The 15,030-nt window shown below is 33.8% G+C and overlaps 1 protein-coding gene across 1 annotated transcript; it reads left to right on the top strand.

The window, feature by feature from the left end:
* Positions 1-12,163: 12,163 nt before the first annotated feature.
* On the top strand, positions 12,164-13,749 carry LOC115965745 (acetyl-CoA-benzylalcohol acetyltransferase-like). The gene has a single exon (XM_031085039.1). The coding sequence runs from the start codon at positions 12,234-12,236 to the stop codon at positions 13,527-13,529; it is 1,296 nt and encodes a 431-aa protein (XP_030940899.1). The 5' UTR covers positions 12,164-12,233; the 3' UTR covers positions 13,530-13,749.
* The last annotated feature ends 1,281 nt before the right edge of the window (positions 13,750-15,030 follow it).

Below are 15,030 nucleotides of genomic sequence, written 5' to 3'. Positions count from 1 at the left end.
ATTTTTTTATGATTTTTTGTTTTCATAATTGTTATGTGCATATGGAATGGAGATATATTAATTTTAGAAATTAATACACCTACTAAGAAATATCTATTATAACTCTTTTAGAGATGAAAAACTATTCCTCATTTTAAAGAATAGCTATTCGTAAGGAATGACTATTACAAATTTGTGATTTCCGACTAGTCTTTTATTGGCGTTAATTTCGTGCCTAATTTGGTTGTAATGTAGTCAATCATTTCTCTATATTTTTGTGGGTTTAATTATAAGGGATGAATGTGAGAGATTGGTGAGAGATTGGGTTTAATTATAAGGGACGAGAAGCTCGTGAGTAAGGAATTCGCAAAAAAGCCACGTGTGAAGCACATAACTAGAAGCTAAAGAGTCATGTTAGCCTGTCATTTCACGAGTACTTCATGAGAAATGCCATTTTGCGAGGTACTCGTGAAACTCTTTGTTTGGCAAAAATGAAAAGTGCTTTTCTAAATTCTTTATACACACTATATATATCCTCTTTACCCACGAAATTAAGGAGTCATTTTTAGAGAGAAAACACTAACAAGACACTCGAAAGTTAGAGATTGTCATACCCACAATTATCTACACAAATTCTCTTGGTTTTACTCTACTCCTACCTCTCTATCTATACATCCTTGAGAGGTTCTTAGCCCAAACACTTACCTCACACACTCTGAGTGTTGAGAGAAGTTTTGGTACCTTTGGGAAGTATTGGAAGAAGTCATTAAGTGGCGGATGCAATCGGACATAATTATGGGATCATGAAAGCTAGTGAAGTCAAGACTCTGTGAAATCCGTTGGTAGTAGGAGCCTGGAGGGCTCAAGTACATTGGGTAGATTAAGTTTGAAGGGTCTTTTTGATATTTGTGTACTCTAACTTATTCACCAGTGGATCGATTTCGACTTGGAGGGTGCGGAGAGGGTTTAAGCCGAGTATTTCAGTTTCCTCTTCAATAACACGTCTCGGTGTTATCTTGTGTTTGCATCTCTCTTCCCTACTCTTTAAGATTTACATTTATTGCTCATTGTGGTTGGTTATGGCTTAGAGTAGTGTTATTGGTTTATAACGCGCACTTTACTCTTGTTCTACACTTAGTTAAGTTAGAGTAAAAGTAAGTAAGCCTTAATTTAAAATTGGAGGTCTAAACAAGCATTAGTGTTTTCGCACTAATTGAGATTTCAACTATTCCCTTTAATAAAAACATAATCAAACTACTGAATAGCTAAACCATAGAAATAACTATTATATTACAGTGTCTATTACAGTCAATCAAACGTACCTAAAATGTCATGACTGGTGTTAATAAAATCCTGTCAATAATAAGCTCATCTCAAAGTAATGTTATTTTAATTTAGAAAATAGTTTGATTCTCTAATTTTGGTTATATACTAAGCTTGAAGCCTCATAAAGAGCAATACTAAGTCGATATTGTTTGAGACCTAAGGTGATAATCTAGGTGAGTACTTGTGTATTTAAATATTAGTTAAATAAATTTATTTAATACTAAACAAAGCAAGGTTAACTTGATGAATTAATAATAATTTTAACAAAAGTTATTTTCAAATAGAGAATCAAATATCATAGTTCAAACATAATTTACCCAAAAAAAAAAAAATTACTATTTTGTTAAAAATGAGTTCTACTTTATATCTTGGATATAAGACAACAGTGCATGGTTGGTAAATTTGTAATATAATTTTCAATTTTATATTTTCATGTTAAGAGAAAAATAGAGATTTCTTGGTGTGTGATTATGTTGGAGATAGATGGCTAATGTTGACAATCTACTATTTAGGAGTTTACAATATTTAAATCTCAAACTTTTAGGAGAAATTAATAATTAATTGATGATCTAGAACATTTAAAACCAATTTTTTTTTTTCAAAAAATTTATTATTTCAATTGTTAATGTTTTGGAGGCCTTGTTAGATATTGAAAATATAACACACAACCATTTTAAAAACAATTTTAATTATTACCATAATATTTTGTATCTTTTTATATTGAAGTTGTGGCCTTTTTATGATGGGGTAAGACATTTTTGTAGTTGGTGCTATAGGCCTAGGTCTTGGGCCAACTTGCATATAGCTATAGGATTGAGATCAGGTGCAATACCTAGGGAATTGTGGGTATTGTAGCTAGGGCCTTGGGCCAACTTTTAACCTTAACCATTAAATAAAATATATTACAAGAAAGTTAAAAAGTAAAAAATGTAAAAAAAAATTGTGAGAGAAAGTGGGTGAATTGCATCAAGTATTAGATTCAATAATTATGGACCTTGATTTATGCATCTCTTAGACTCTTACCTCTATCTAGTTGTGTTGTTGTTACCAAGAAGAATAATAAAAGGGCATTGTGGTCGTCGCCAATAAACATGAGAAAGCAATTTTTCTTTTTTGCATTTTTACAAAGCCAATCTATGAGAGTTAGGTAAGTCACTTTTTCTATCTCTCACAATGCCAACAATCCCTCTCACCCTGATTTTCTTTTCTCATTTGTTGGGTTATACATGGACCCTGGTTAATTAATTCAATTACTCAAGTTGATTAATTAAGTCAAATTACATGCAAATTGTGGAGGAACCAACAAATCACCAAATAAACTAATATGCAGTGAAATTACATGGTAATTTGTTGAGAAATGAGGAAAACCTCTCGCAAGGCAAAAAACCCCCTAGGTGATTTTCAGATTACCACTTCCAAGAATCCACTAACCAAGAAAAAGCGGTTACAAGTATAAGAAATTTTACTACTACCCTGGACTATCTCAAACTATCAACTTACAGTTGAACCTTTACTCCAATCCTTATTTGGACTTGATCTTGTAGAATACTTCTTCATTTGCATGGATCTTAGTACATGACTAACTCCAAGAAATTGATTGATTGTTGTCGGCTACAAAGTTCTTCCCTTCAAAGCACATTAAGATCTAGAAGCACTTAGTTGCAAAACCTTATGGCACACAAAACAAGGTAACTTCTCACATGTATGAGTTCTTTAATTGAGTCTTTGTGTCTTTGATGACTTTAAAATAATTCTTTTATATGGTCTAGAGTATTAGAGAACGAAACCCTAGCAATCCAGGTCATCATGGGCCAAAATCTAGATTTGAGAATTATGAAATTGTAGATTTCGATAGATCAAGCTTGTGTCAAGCTTGTTTATTAAATCTCAATAGATGCTAGTGTCGAGAAATACTGAAACAACTTTTTTTCACTTGTTTCTTAGATCAATTTTCATGTCTTTAATGATACCACTTACGATGTAAACTTTACATACTTCTTGATACATTATGTTAGGTTCTAAGTACTTAGGAACTAATGTATTAGAACTCTAATTTGTATTGTTGGCAAACCAAGATCAAAACAGGTTTTTAGTCTTATTTAGACTTGCTCAAAGTGTATGTGTTTTATGTAAAGTTGGAATTAAGTTACTTTAGAAGTTATAATATGATTCTGCCTGGCTCGATCGATCGAGAATTAGACTCGATCGATTGAAATTCGGACATAACATTTTTCTGCAGAATTTTCCAACTCAGCCCTAAGCCCATATGACATGTAGGGTTTTATGTTTTGCCCTAAGTATAAAAGGGAAAACCCTAACCACGTTTTAGGTAGCTCCTTTTACTCTATGTGTAAATCTTTGATCTAGAGGTGTTTGCCTTCACACATACTTAGGATTATCAAGAAGGAGAATTCGATTCAAGAACTTGATGATCATTCAATTGCTGCAATAAAGAGCTTAAAGATACGCAAGTGGGAGTGCTTGTACTTGTTGGGAATCCAAAAAAGAAGTAGTCCGTGGATTCGGAGTTGCCACGTGGTCGTGGTAGTAAGTTTCCTACTCAAGGTAAGAATAGGATGTTAGTGGTCTAAGTCACTATTGTGTAAACTTCAATTATTTTATAGTAGATTTAGTTTTACCTTGAGGATCGCTAGGTTAAATCCTCCCCAGATTTTTACCAGTTTGGTTTCCTGGGTTATCATATTATTGTGTTCTTTATTTTCTGCAGTTTACAATAATATGATGTGTTTGTGTTAGCCTAGATCTGAAATTGGACTAAGTAATCAACTTGGCTAATTAACTAGGTTAATCTGTTGTGTTTGTTGGGGTTTAAAAACATACACATTAAACCCAACTTAGATCTACTCAATTAGAAATAAAATGCGTTTTGTCAAAAGATAGACCAATATATAGAAAATATGACCCTAACACCATTTCTGCGACCCATTTCTCTCAGAATTAGGCAACAAAGTTCTGTAGGTTAAAACATTACTATTTTAGTTTAGAAGTTAAGGTTAAATTTTGATTATGAAAACTCAATAATCTACTGACTAGAGCTAATTGAGACATCCAGATTTTAATTCCGACTTGATTAATTTTATTCTAAACACACTTAAAGCAGAATATATGTGATTAGCAAATTAATTAATTGATGCATTAAAAAATTGCATGGATGAACATATAAGTGCAAAGAAAATATGTAAAGGGTAGTAGGAAAAAGAAGACTCAAACCCAAGATAACACGACTATGAGTTATAAAAGAGGAAAACCGAAGAACTCAGCATAAAAACCTCTCTACGGCCCTCCAAACCGAAATGATCCACTAGTGAATAAGTTGGAGTATAAGGATAACCAAAAAGACCCTTCAAGCCTAATCTACCCAAAGTACTTGAGCTCTCCAAGCTTTAGCTACCAACGGATTTCACGTAGTCATGTCTTCACTATCTTCCCAGATCTCGCAATACCACCTGATTACACTGCCAAGCATCACCGTCTTATTTTGGCAAAGACCCAATACTTTTCAAGTTGCAAAACACTTTCTATACTTTGAATAGTGTGAGATGTGTTTGGGTATAAATCTCCTCTGAAGGTTTAACAATGGGAGAGGGGAGGAGAAGAGACTACTAAGGAATTCTCACTTAAGGATAAGTAGTTCTCTCTAAAAAGTGGGTATTGTAGAAACCTCTCTTTAGGGTTTTCTATCTAATAGCCTCCTTACAATTTTGTGGCTAATGAGGGCATATATAGTGTAAGTGAAGGGTAGGAAAGTCACACTTAAAATCCAATTGTTCCATGTATCTCACGGGTTAGCTCAAGGGTTAGCCAAGTTGCGAGTGATTCGCGAAACACTCTAACTGTTGAACTTCTTCATGTGTTCCTCATATGGCTTTTCGTCGGTGTTGCAGTCTTGAGTCAGACACGAGCCAAGTAGCGAGATCAACTTTTTGAGTAATCTTCACCAACTTAATACTAAACCTATTACAATTAAATCTCATAAAATATAAAGAAATAAGTTAATGAAATTACAACACTTTTTGTCAGGGAATATAGGCATTTTAAATGTTACGTAAAAACCATAACTTTACAAATTATGTATTTAGCTACCTACTAATCTGTACATAACTATATTGAATTATGATTATTTTTTACAAGAAAATAAATATTATTTTAAACATAATTGATTCACTATATAGTTCCACTAATCGGTTTTATAAATATTTTTCTAAATGCATAATCCATTGAATAAAACCATCGAGAGATGGAAAGTAAGATAGGTGAGAATGCCCAAAAGAGCATTTTTGTTCATTATGAATAAACAATTTTTTTTCAAATTTATTCTTACACATGATAACTCCTTAAAATGTATACTTGTTATATATTTATGTGGGCATTATCTCCTTCTTACTATAATTAATTTGTATAATTAAGCCATGATTTGCATTAGTCCCTATTATTTATCTATACATAATTTTTTGAATAATATATCATTCATTGCGTGTAACTTTCTACTTTCAAGAAATCATGTGAAAAAGATGAGTTTACAGGAGTTTGTGAGATAATGGAGGCCAAACTAAAATTAAAAAGGAGCTAAAGTACCATGCTTAAATGTCTAAGGAGATGTAGCTGGAGTGCTTGGGTCATGTACCACGTTTGGAAGCTTCAAATAAAGAAAGAAATCAAAGAGTTAGAATCTGAAAAGGAAAAATCAAATTTGAGCACTAAACAGTATTTTTAGCGTATCTCTCTCCTCAAAAATCCAATTGACATAAGTCTAGATGGGTTGTAACCGTAACTTAAATATCTACAACTTTCCAGTTTCACATACACGAAGATCCTTAATCGCCACTCACACCTATAATTAGGTAAGTCACTCTTTCTATCTCTCACAATGCCAACAATCCCTCTCACACTTATTTTCTTTTCCCATTTGTTGGGTTATAGATTGACATTGGTTAATTAATTCAATTATTCAAGTTGATTAATTAGGTCAAATTACATGCAAATTATGGAGGCATCAACAAATCTCCAAATAAACTAATATGCAGTGGAAATTAAATGACACGGTGATTTGTTGAGAAATGAGGAAAACTTCTTGCAAAGCAAAAACCCCTCCAGGTGATTTTCAGATCACCACTTCAAAGAATCTACTAATCAACAAAAATCGGTTACAAGTATAAAGAATTTTACCACTACCCTTAACTATCCCAAAATACCAACTTACAGTTGAACCTTTACTCAAATCCTCAATTGGACTTCATTTTGTAGATACATCTTTCTTTGCGTAGATCCTAGTATGTGACTAACTCTAAGAAACTGATTGAATGTTGTTGGTTGCAAAATTCTTCACTTCATAGTACATTGAAGATCTAGAAGCACTTGGTGATAAAACCCTAAGACACACAAAACGTGGTAGTTTCTCACAAAGTGTATGAGTTCTTTAATTATGTTTTTGTGTCTTTAATGAATTTAAAATAAGCCTTTTATATGGTCTAGGGTACTAGAGAACAAAACCCTAGCAATCCAAGTCATCATGGGCCGAAATTCAAGTTTGATAATTTTGAGATTGTAGATTTAGGTAGATCGAGCTTGTGTCGAGCTTGTTCATTAAATCTCGATAGATGCTAGTGTCGAGAATTACTGAAGCAGTTTTTCTTCACTTGTTTCTTGGCTCAATCTTCAATATTGTTAAGTTATAGTTTTTCACATAAAATTTATATTGGCTTTATTCCATGAAAAAAAATGTTATAATTGCATTAATTTATTTCCTTGTATTTTGTGGGATTAAATTGTAATGGGTTTAGTATTAAATCGGTGAAGATTGCTCAAGACAGTTGATCTCACGACTTGGCTCGCAATTGGCTCAGGACTCAGCACCTACAAAAGGCCATGTGAAGAGCACATGTGGAAGCTGAACATTAAGTGTGTTTCGTGACTCATCTATGACTTGGACAACTCAGGAGATGACTCGCGAAATACATTGACATCTGGGATTTTAAGTGTAACTTTTTATACTTTTCAATCATACTATATATATCCTCATTACCCACATAATTGTAAGGAGGCTATTCAGATAGAAAACCTTAGAGAGGTTCCAACAACACCCACCATTTTAGAGAGAGTTACTCATCCTTAAGTAAGAAATCCTTGAAGCCTCTTCTCCTCCCTTTACCCATTGTTATACCTTGAAAGGAGATTTGTACCCAAACACAACCCATAGCCGTTTTGAGTGTAAAGAGTGTTTTGGAACTTGGGAAGCATTGGGTAGTTGCCAAAATAAGCTAGTGAGGCTTGGCGGTGCAATCAGGTAGTATGGTGAGATTCGGGAAGCTAGTGAAGGTAAGACTCCCAAAAGTCTGTTGGTAGCTAGAGTTTAGAGGGCTTAAGTGTTTTGATAGATTAGGCTTTGAGGGTCTATTTGGTATCCTTTTACTCCAACTCATTTACTAGTGAATCATTTTGGCTTAAGTGTTTCCAATTCATACGTCGAGTTCTTCGGTTTTCTTCTTTGATAGGCCAAGAATGTATTGACCCCTTATGATATATTAATTGATTAATTAGCAAAGTTTATCAATTAATCAAATTAACATGCAATGTACGTGGCAGCATAAACAAATCACCAATTAAACTAAGTGCAGTGGAAAATAAATTGACACGGTGATTTGTTTATGAATGGGGAAAACCTATACAGCAAAAACCCCACCGGGTAATTTTAAGGTCACCACTCCCGAGAATCCACTATTATCAAAACAAGCGGTTACAAGTAAAGGAATCCTAGTACCTTATACCAACTTACAGTTGAACCCTTACCCCAATACCCAATTGGACTTGTTTTATAGTGACAATCTCTCCTTTTCAATACATGGCTCTCAGTACGTGACTAAGCAATTGCGCGGATCTCAATATGCGACTTAATCACCAACTTGAGAAGAATGTTGGTTGCAAAGTTCTTCAATTCATCACACAATGAAGATCAAGAAGCTCCTTGGTCACAAAACCCTATGGTGTACAAACACAGCAGCTTCTTCAAGAGAAAGATGAACTAGGGCAAATTCTATCTCCGATCACAATTTGCATGAACAAGACTTTGTTTCACACTTGTGCAATTGTGCAACTTTTGACGGTCCTTAAAAAATAATTCTTATATATGTTTAGGGTTGTGAGAAAAGAAGACCTAAACACATACTCACGGATTGAATGAAAAACAGTTCTGAAAAACTGAGTTTCATAAACCTTGATAGATAAGCTAGCTTTCGAAATACGGGTTTCAGCAGCTTTTAAACCTTGATAGATGCTAGCTGTCGAGCTTTAAAATCCAACACTTCATCACTTGATTCTTGGACAAACTTGCATGGTTTTAACACTTGAACTTGAAACCTTGTTTCTTGAAGCATTAAACACATCTTAGATCTACCCAATTACAAGTAAAGTGCGTTTTGTCAAAAGATTAGCTAATTACATAAAATGTTGACATATGTTCCTAACATTGAATCACATATGTCCTAACATTCTTTGATAACACATCATCATGTTATCTTGTGTTTGCATCTCTCTTCCCTTACTCCTTGTGCTATGTAATTACTTGTTGATTATATATGCTTGTGCACTAGGAAGTAGTCTTGGTTAATTGCATATTGATTACTCTTATTCCACTTAGATAAGTAGAATAAAAGCAATTTAGCCGTAAGTTTAAAATTGGGGGTCTAAACAAGCAATAGTATTTTACACTATTTGAACTTTCACATGTCTTTAATGATAGCACTTAGGATGTAAACTTTACATACTTTTTGATACATTAAACCCAACTTAGATCTACCTAATTATAGGTAAAATGTGTTTTATCAAAGGATAGGCCAATACATAGAAAATATGACCCTAACACCATTTCTGTGATCCATCTACCTCCGAATTAGGCACTAAAGTTCTGTAGGTTAAAACATTACTAATTTAGTTTAGAAGTTAAGGTTAAGTTTCAATTATGAAAGCTTGATAATATAATGACTAGAGCTAATTGAGACCCCTAAATTTTAATTACGGCTTGATTAAATTTAATCTAAACACATTTAATGCGAAATATATGTCATTAGAAAATTAATTAATTGAAGCATTCAACAATTGCATGGATGAACATATAAGTGCAAAAAAAATATGTAAAGGGTAGTAGGGAAAAGAGACTTAAACCCAAGATAACACAGCGACGTGTTATCAAAGAGGAAAATCTAAAAACTCAGTGTAAAAATCTCTCCGCGGCACTCCAAGCCGAAATGATCCACTAGTGAATAAGTCGGAGTACAAGAATAACCAAAAAGACCCTCCAAACCTAATTTACCCAAAGTAATTGAGCTCTCCAAGCTTTAGTTACCAACGGACTTCACCAAGTCATGTCTTCACTAGGTTCTCAGATCTCACAATACCACTTGATTGCACAACCAAGCCTCACCGTCTTATTTTGGCAAAGATCTAATACTTCTCAAGCTCCAAAATAATCTCTACATTCTAAATAGGTGTGGATTATGTTTGAGTACAAATCTCCTTTGAAGGTATAACATTGGGAGAGGGAAGGAGAAGAGACTACTAAGGAATTCTCACTTAAGGATGGGTAGCTTTCTCTAAAAGGTGGGTATTGTAGAAATCTCTCTCTAGAGTTTTCTATTTGATAGCCTCCTTATAATTTTGTGGGTAATAAGGGTATATATAGTGTGGACGAAGGGTAGGAAAGTCACACTTAAAATCCTGTTGGTCAGTGTATCTTGCGGGTTAGCCAAGTCGCAAGTGACTTGCGAAACACGCTAACTGTTGAACTTCCTCATGTGCTCCTCACATAACTTTTCATGGGTGTTGCACTACCGAGCCAAGTAGCGAGATCAACTTCTTGAGCAATCTTCACCAACTTAATACTAAACAGATTACAATTAAATCCCACAAAATACAAAGAAATAAATTAATGAAATTATAACACTTTTTGTCATGAAATACAGCTGTTTTAAATGTTATGTAAAAATCATAACTTTACAAATTATGTATTCAGCTACCTGCTAATCTGTACATAACTATATCGAATTATGATTATTTTCTACAAGCTAATAAATATTTTATTAAACATAATTGATTCACTATAGTTCCACTAATCGGTTTTATTAACATTTTTCTAAATGCATAATCCATAAAATAACACCATCGAGAGATGGAAAGTAAGATAGATGAAAATGCTAAAAAGAGCATTTTTGTCCATTGCGGATAAACATTTTTAGTTCAAATTTGTTCTTACATTAACAACATTTTCTGCTCATTAAAGTTGGGTGGTTGGCTTTAATTTAATGTGAACTCTAAAGATTTCGCTAACAGATTTTGAGAGAAAAGTATGTGATTATAAAAACTACACATCTCCTCGCCAAGAGCGGTTCACACTGCTTGCAAATGTTTTATCAGTCCTGTGTCCCTCAATAAGTCAATGTCAAACAACTTCCAACAATATAATTAAGTTTAGGACGTTAAATTTTTCACAACAGTTCAACTAAAATGTTATGACTAGTGTTAATAAAAATTGTGTCAATAATAAGCTCATCTCAAAGTAAAGTTATTTTAATTTATAAAATAGTTTGATTCTCTAATGTTGGTTATATACTAAGCTTGAAGCCTCGTAAAGAGCAATACTAACTCGATATTGTTTGAGACCTACGGTGATAATTTAAGTGAGACCTTTTTGTATATTTAAATATTAGTTAAATAAATTTATTTAATACTAACTTAAGCAAGGTTAATTTGATGAATCAATAATAATTTTACAAAAGTTATTTTTAAATAAAGAATCAAATGTCATAGTTCAAGCTCTCTCAAAAAAAAAAAAAAAAAAAAAAAAGTCATAGTTCAAGCATAATTTGACCACAAAAAAGAAGAAGAAAATTTACTATTTGGTTAAAAATGAGGTTTACTTTATATCTTGGATATAAGACAATAGTGCATGGTTAGTAAAGTTGTAATATAATTTTCTTTTTCATGTTAAGAGAAAGATAGAGATTTTTTGCTGTGTGATTATGTGGAAGATAAATGGCTAATGTTGAGAATCTACTATTTAGGAGTTTACAAAATTAAAATCTCAAACTATTAGGAGAAATTAGTACTTTATTGATGATCTAGCACATTTAAAACCAAAATTTTTTTTTTCCAAAAAATCTATGATTTCAATCGTTCTAATGTTTTGTAGGCCTTGTTAGAGATTACAAATATAATGCACAACCATTTTAAAAACAATTTCAATTATTATCATAATATTTTGTATCTTTTGTATTGAAGTTGTGGCTTTTTATGAAGGGGTAAGACATTTTTGTAGTTGGTGTTGTAGGCCTAGGCCTTGGGCCAACCTGCATGTAGCAATAAATATGAAAGTGTCGGATTCAATAATTATGGACTTTGATGCATATATCTCTCAGACTCTCGCCTCTGTCTAGCTGTGCTGTCGTTACCAAGAAGAAGAATAAAAGGGCATTGTGGTTTTTACGTGTCATCAATTACAAAAATTAATTTACATATTTATTATATAATTGAACTCCTAATGTATAATTAATTATATTTATTGTCATGTCAGTTTATAAACATTTTTGTAATAAATTTTTTGTAAATTTAGCAATTTCATTTTTTTAAGAAAAAATTGATGATATTTCAGTTTGTAGACTTTATACAATAAAACTTGTAATATTCTCAGCATCACTTGTAATTTAATTGAAAGCACATATTCTAAGCAACAAAATATCATTATGTATTAGGATAAGGATATATCAGCAATCACTTTCTATTTAGTTATTTATTTATTTATTTATTTATGTGACTAACCACTTTTATTTGATTATATATAGCCTCAATCGTCTGCAAAGAGTTCATTCAAGCCAACCCGGTGCAAATTAAGCAGGAGAGGTCCCAAATTTGAGTTGAAGATGAAGGTTCAAATTCTGTCCAGAAAGTTTGTAAAACCAGCAACTCCAACTCCACCTCACCTTAGAAGTTTGAAAGTATCATCAATAGATCAACTCCAGCCTCCAATACATGCGGCCTTTATTCTGTACTACCTTGCCAATGGGGATGAAAATGGTGATCACAGGAGCAAGCGTTTGGAGAAATCACTTTCAGAAATCCTAACCCTGTATTACCCAGTAGCTGGGAGATACATCAGAGACAAGCAAATGATTGATTGTAATGATGAAGGGGTGGAATTCTTGGAAGCCCAAGTAAGTGGTCAACTTGCTCAACTTATCCAAGGAGAAAAACTCGAGGAGTTGAATCATCTTCTTCCCCGTCCTATTCAATCAACATCTACTCCTGTGGCACTTGTTCAAGTTAACATGTTTGAGTGTGGTGGGCTAGCCATGGTACTTCTCATTTCGCATAATATAGCAGATGGAATTGCAGCAACTTCGTTCCTCAATGCATGGGCTAAAGCATGCCGAGCAGAAGGGATTAATGGAGCTGTTCAGCCAAGATTTGACTTGGCTTCTTATTTCCCACCCAGAGAGAATGTACCTGCAATGCAACCTATGAAATTTGGAGTTCCAATCATCACAAGAAGGTTTGTGTTCAATGGGGCAGCAATATCAAGCCTAAAACAAATTGCCAAAGGTGGTGATAGTGATTCTGAATCATTATCAAAACACCAACCTTCACGAGTTGTGGTGGTGACAGCTTTTTTATGGAAGGTTCTCATTGCTGTGTCTAAAGCTAGACGTGGGAACTTAAGGCCCTCTATTTTGTTTCATTCATTGAACCTGCGTGGGAGGACAGCTCTGCCAATATCGGATGACTCTTTCGGGAACCTATACATGGTGGCCAATGCTCGATTTGGTGGAGACGGTGATAGCAAGGTGGAGTTGCATGAACTGGTGGGTTCGCTACAAAGCTCAATAAGGGATACGCTGGATGATTGTATGAAACCACAAAATGGGGATGATTTGGTTTCCATGGTGACTAACTCCATGAGAAAACTCCAAGAAGAACTTCAGAGTGGTGAGATAGATATCTATAAATTCACTAGCTGGTGCAGGTTTCCTCTTTTTGAAGTAGATTTTGGTTGGGGAAAGCCTATTTGGGTGAGCAATCAACCAAAAGTTGTTGAAATGGTTAGTCTAACTGACACCAAAGATGGTGATGGAATTGAGGCATGGGTGGGCTTGGATGAAAAAAACATGTCTCTGTTTCAGAATCATCCAGAGGTTAAAGCCTTCACCTCCAAATTCTAGCTACATTGCTCAATTTCTTGCTTCATTTTAATATGTTGGGTTCATGAATAAACTTGAGGTTATGTATGAATTTAAATTCTCATGGTCCAAGCGTATGTGTTTGGTGAGAGAATGAAATAAGTACTTGAATATTTTGGGTCTTTAAACTTTGCCAGTTTTATGAGGAAAAAATATATTGTTGGTTCTTAAAATTTACAATTTGAGTGCTTTTAATCTCTAATGTTTAATAATTGATTTTAGTTAATAAAGTTCTCAAAAACAAGTTTTTTTTTTTTTTTTTTCTTTTTTTTTGGGTTCATTTCCTCACATTCCTTTAATTTACTTCCTTTAAATCTCTAGGGCAGTGTGATGATGCTTTGAAATGAGGTTTTCTTCTTGTAGACACCCATTTTGTTCCTACCTATATCCAAGCCCCCTAGTCCCAATGACGAGAAATCAAATCGCTACCAAAATGATCAGCATCATGTGTGGAACCCAATGAGGATGACAAGCTTAAATATGGCCCAACACAGCCCAAGCCCAAGCCTAACTATGAAAATAGGTAGGAAGCCAAAGTCCAAACCCCAAAAGACAATTTTAACCTAATTTAGCCCAGGCATACAGGGTTTGGCTTACCTCCAGTACTTTTTTAGCTGGAATCTCCTTTTATGTTAATGAAAAATTGTCATATCATCCACTAACTAAATAAAATGTGGAAATTAAAAGCAACTCCCACTTGCCATTGTATATTTAAAATAAAAGGACATGTCCAGTTAAAAAAGTACTAGAGGTAAGCCAAACCCGGCATACGAAAAGTGCGTATGTTGGGTATATGATGCATATGCACCCAATCTATGGCGTACGCATTCTCTAGACAAAAAGCCTAAAATTACTCAATTCACATTTTGATGAGATTCTAGGACAACCGGCCTGATCAACTAGCTGCCCAAACATGTCATCAAACCCTAACTACACATTTCCCATATAAATACCCCCATTTTCAACAAAAATAGTTAGAAAATCAAGCCTTACCAAAACTCTGCAAAAATTCCCTCAAAATACTTAGAACTAGAGTTTTAAGGCTAGAAGGGCAAAGGGACTGAGTATTAGATTGATCTTCATATCCTTGTTGGTTTGAAGGTAGTCTCTTTCTCATTCGTGTTCAAACTTCTAAAAGATTGTAAGTATGAAATAGTGCTTATGATATATTGGAGGTTTAGATGTTAGAAAACATTATGCTTGACATTTCATTATCTTGATGACTAAACATTCACCTTGCATGTGTGATCAAACATGGATAATAGTTGGATGACACTAGGTAAGACACCTAAAGGCAGACTAAGTCAACAATATATTGATGTAGTGAATTCATTTGTTACTTTTGCAATGACTATTGTGGACCAAAGAGGAAATATTTTGTGGAATCTTGAGGTCTTAAAGACTTTGTTTGGTTGCAAATGGTTTAGGTACTCTTTTTGGGGGATTGATATGGGAGATGAGTAAAGAACAGCTACTTGAGCCT

The sequence above is a fragment of the Quercus lobata genome, chromosome 10 (assembly GCF_001633185.2).
Source record: "Quercus lobata isolate SW786 chromosome 10, ValleyOak3.0 Primary Assembly, whole genome shotgun sequence".
NCBI lineage: Eukaryota > Viridiplantae > Streptophyta > Magnoliopsida > Fagales > Fagaceae > Quercus > Quercus lobata.
Note: the sequence above shows the minus strand (reverse complement) of the source record. Positions and strands in the feature narration are given on the sequence as shown.

Coding starts and splice junctions, on each gene's coding strand:
- LOC115965745 (XM_031085039.1), top strand. CDS start 12,234: ATGAAGGTTCAAATTCTGTCCAGAAAGTTTGTAAAACCAGCAACTCCA.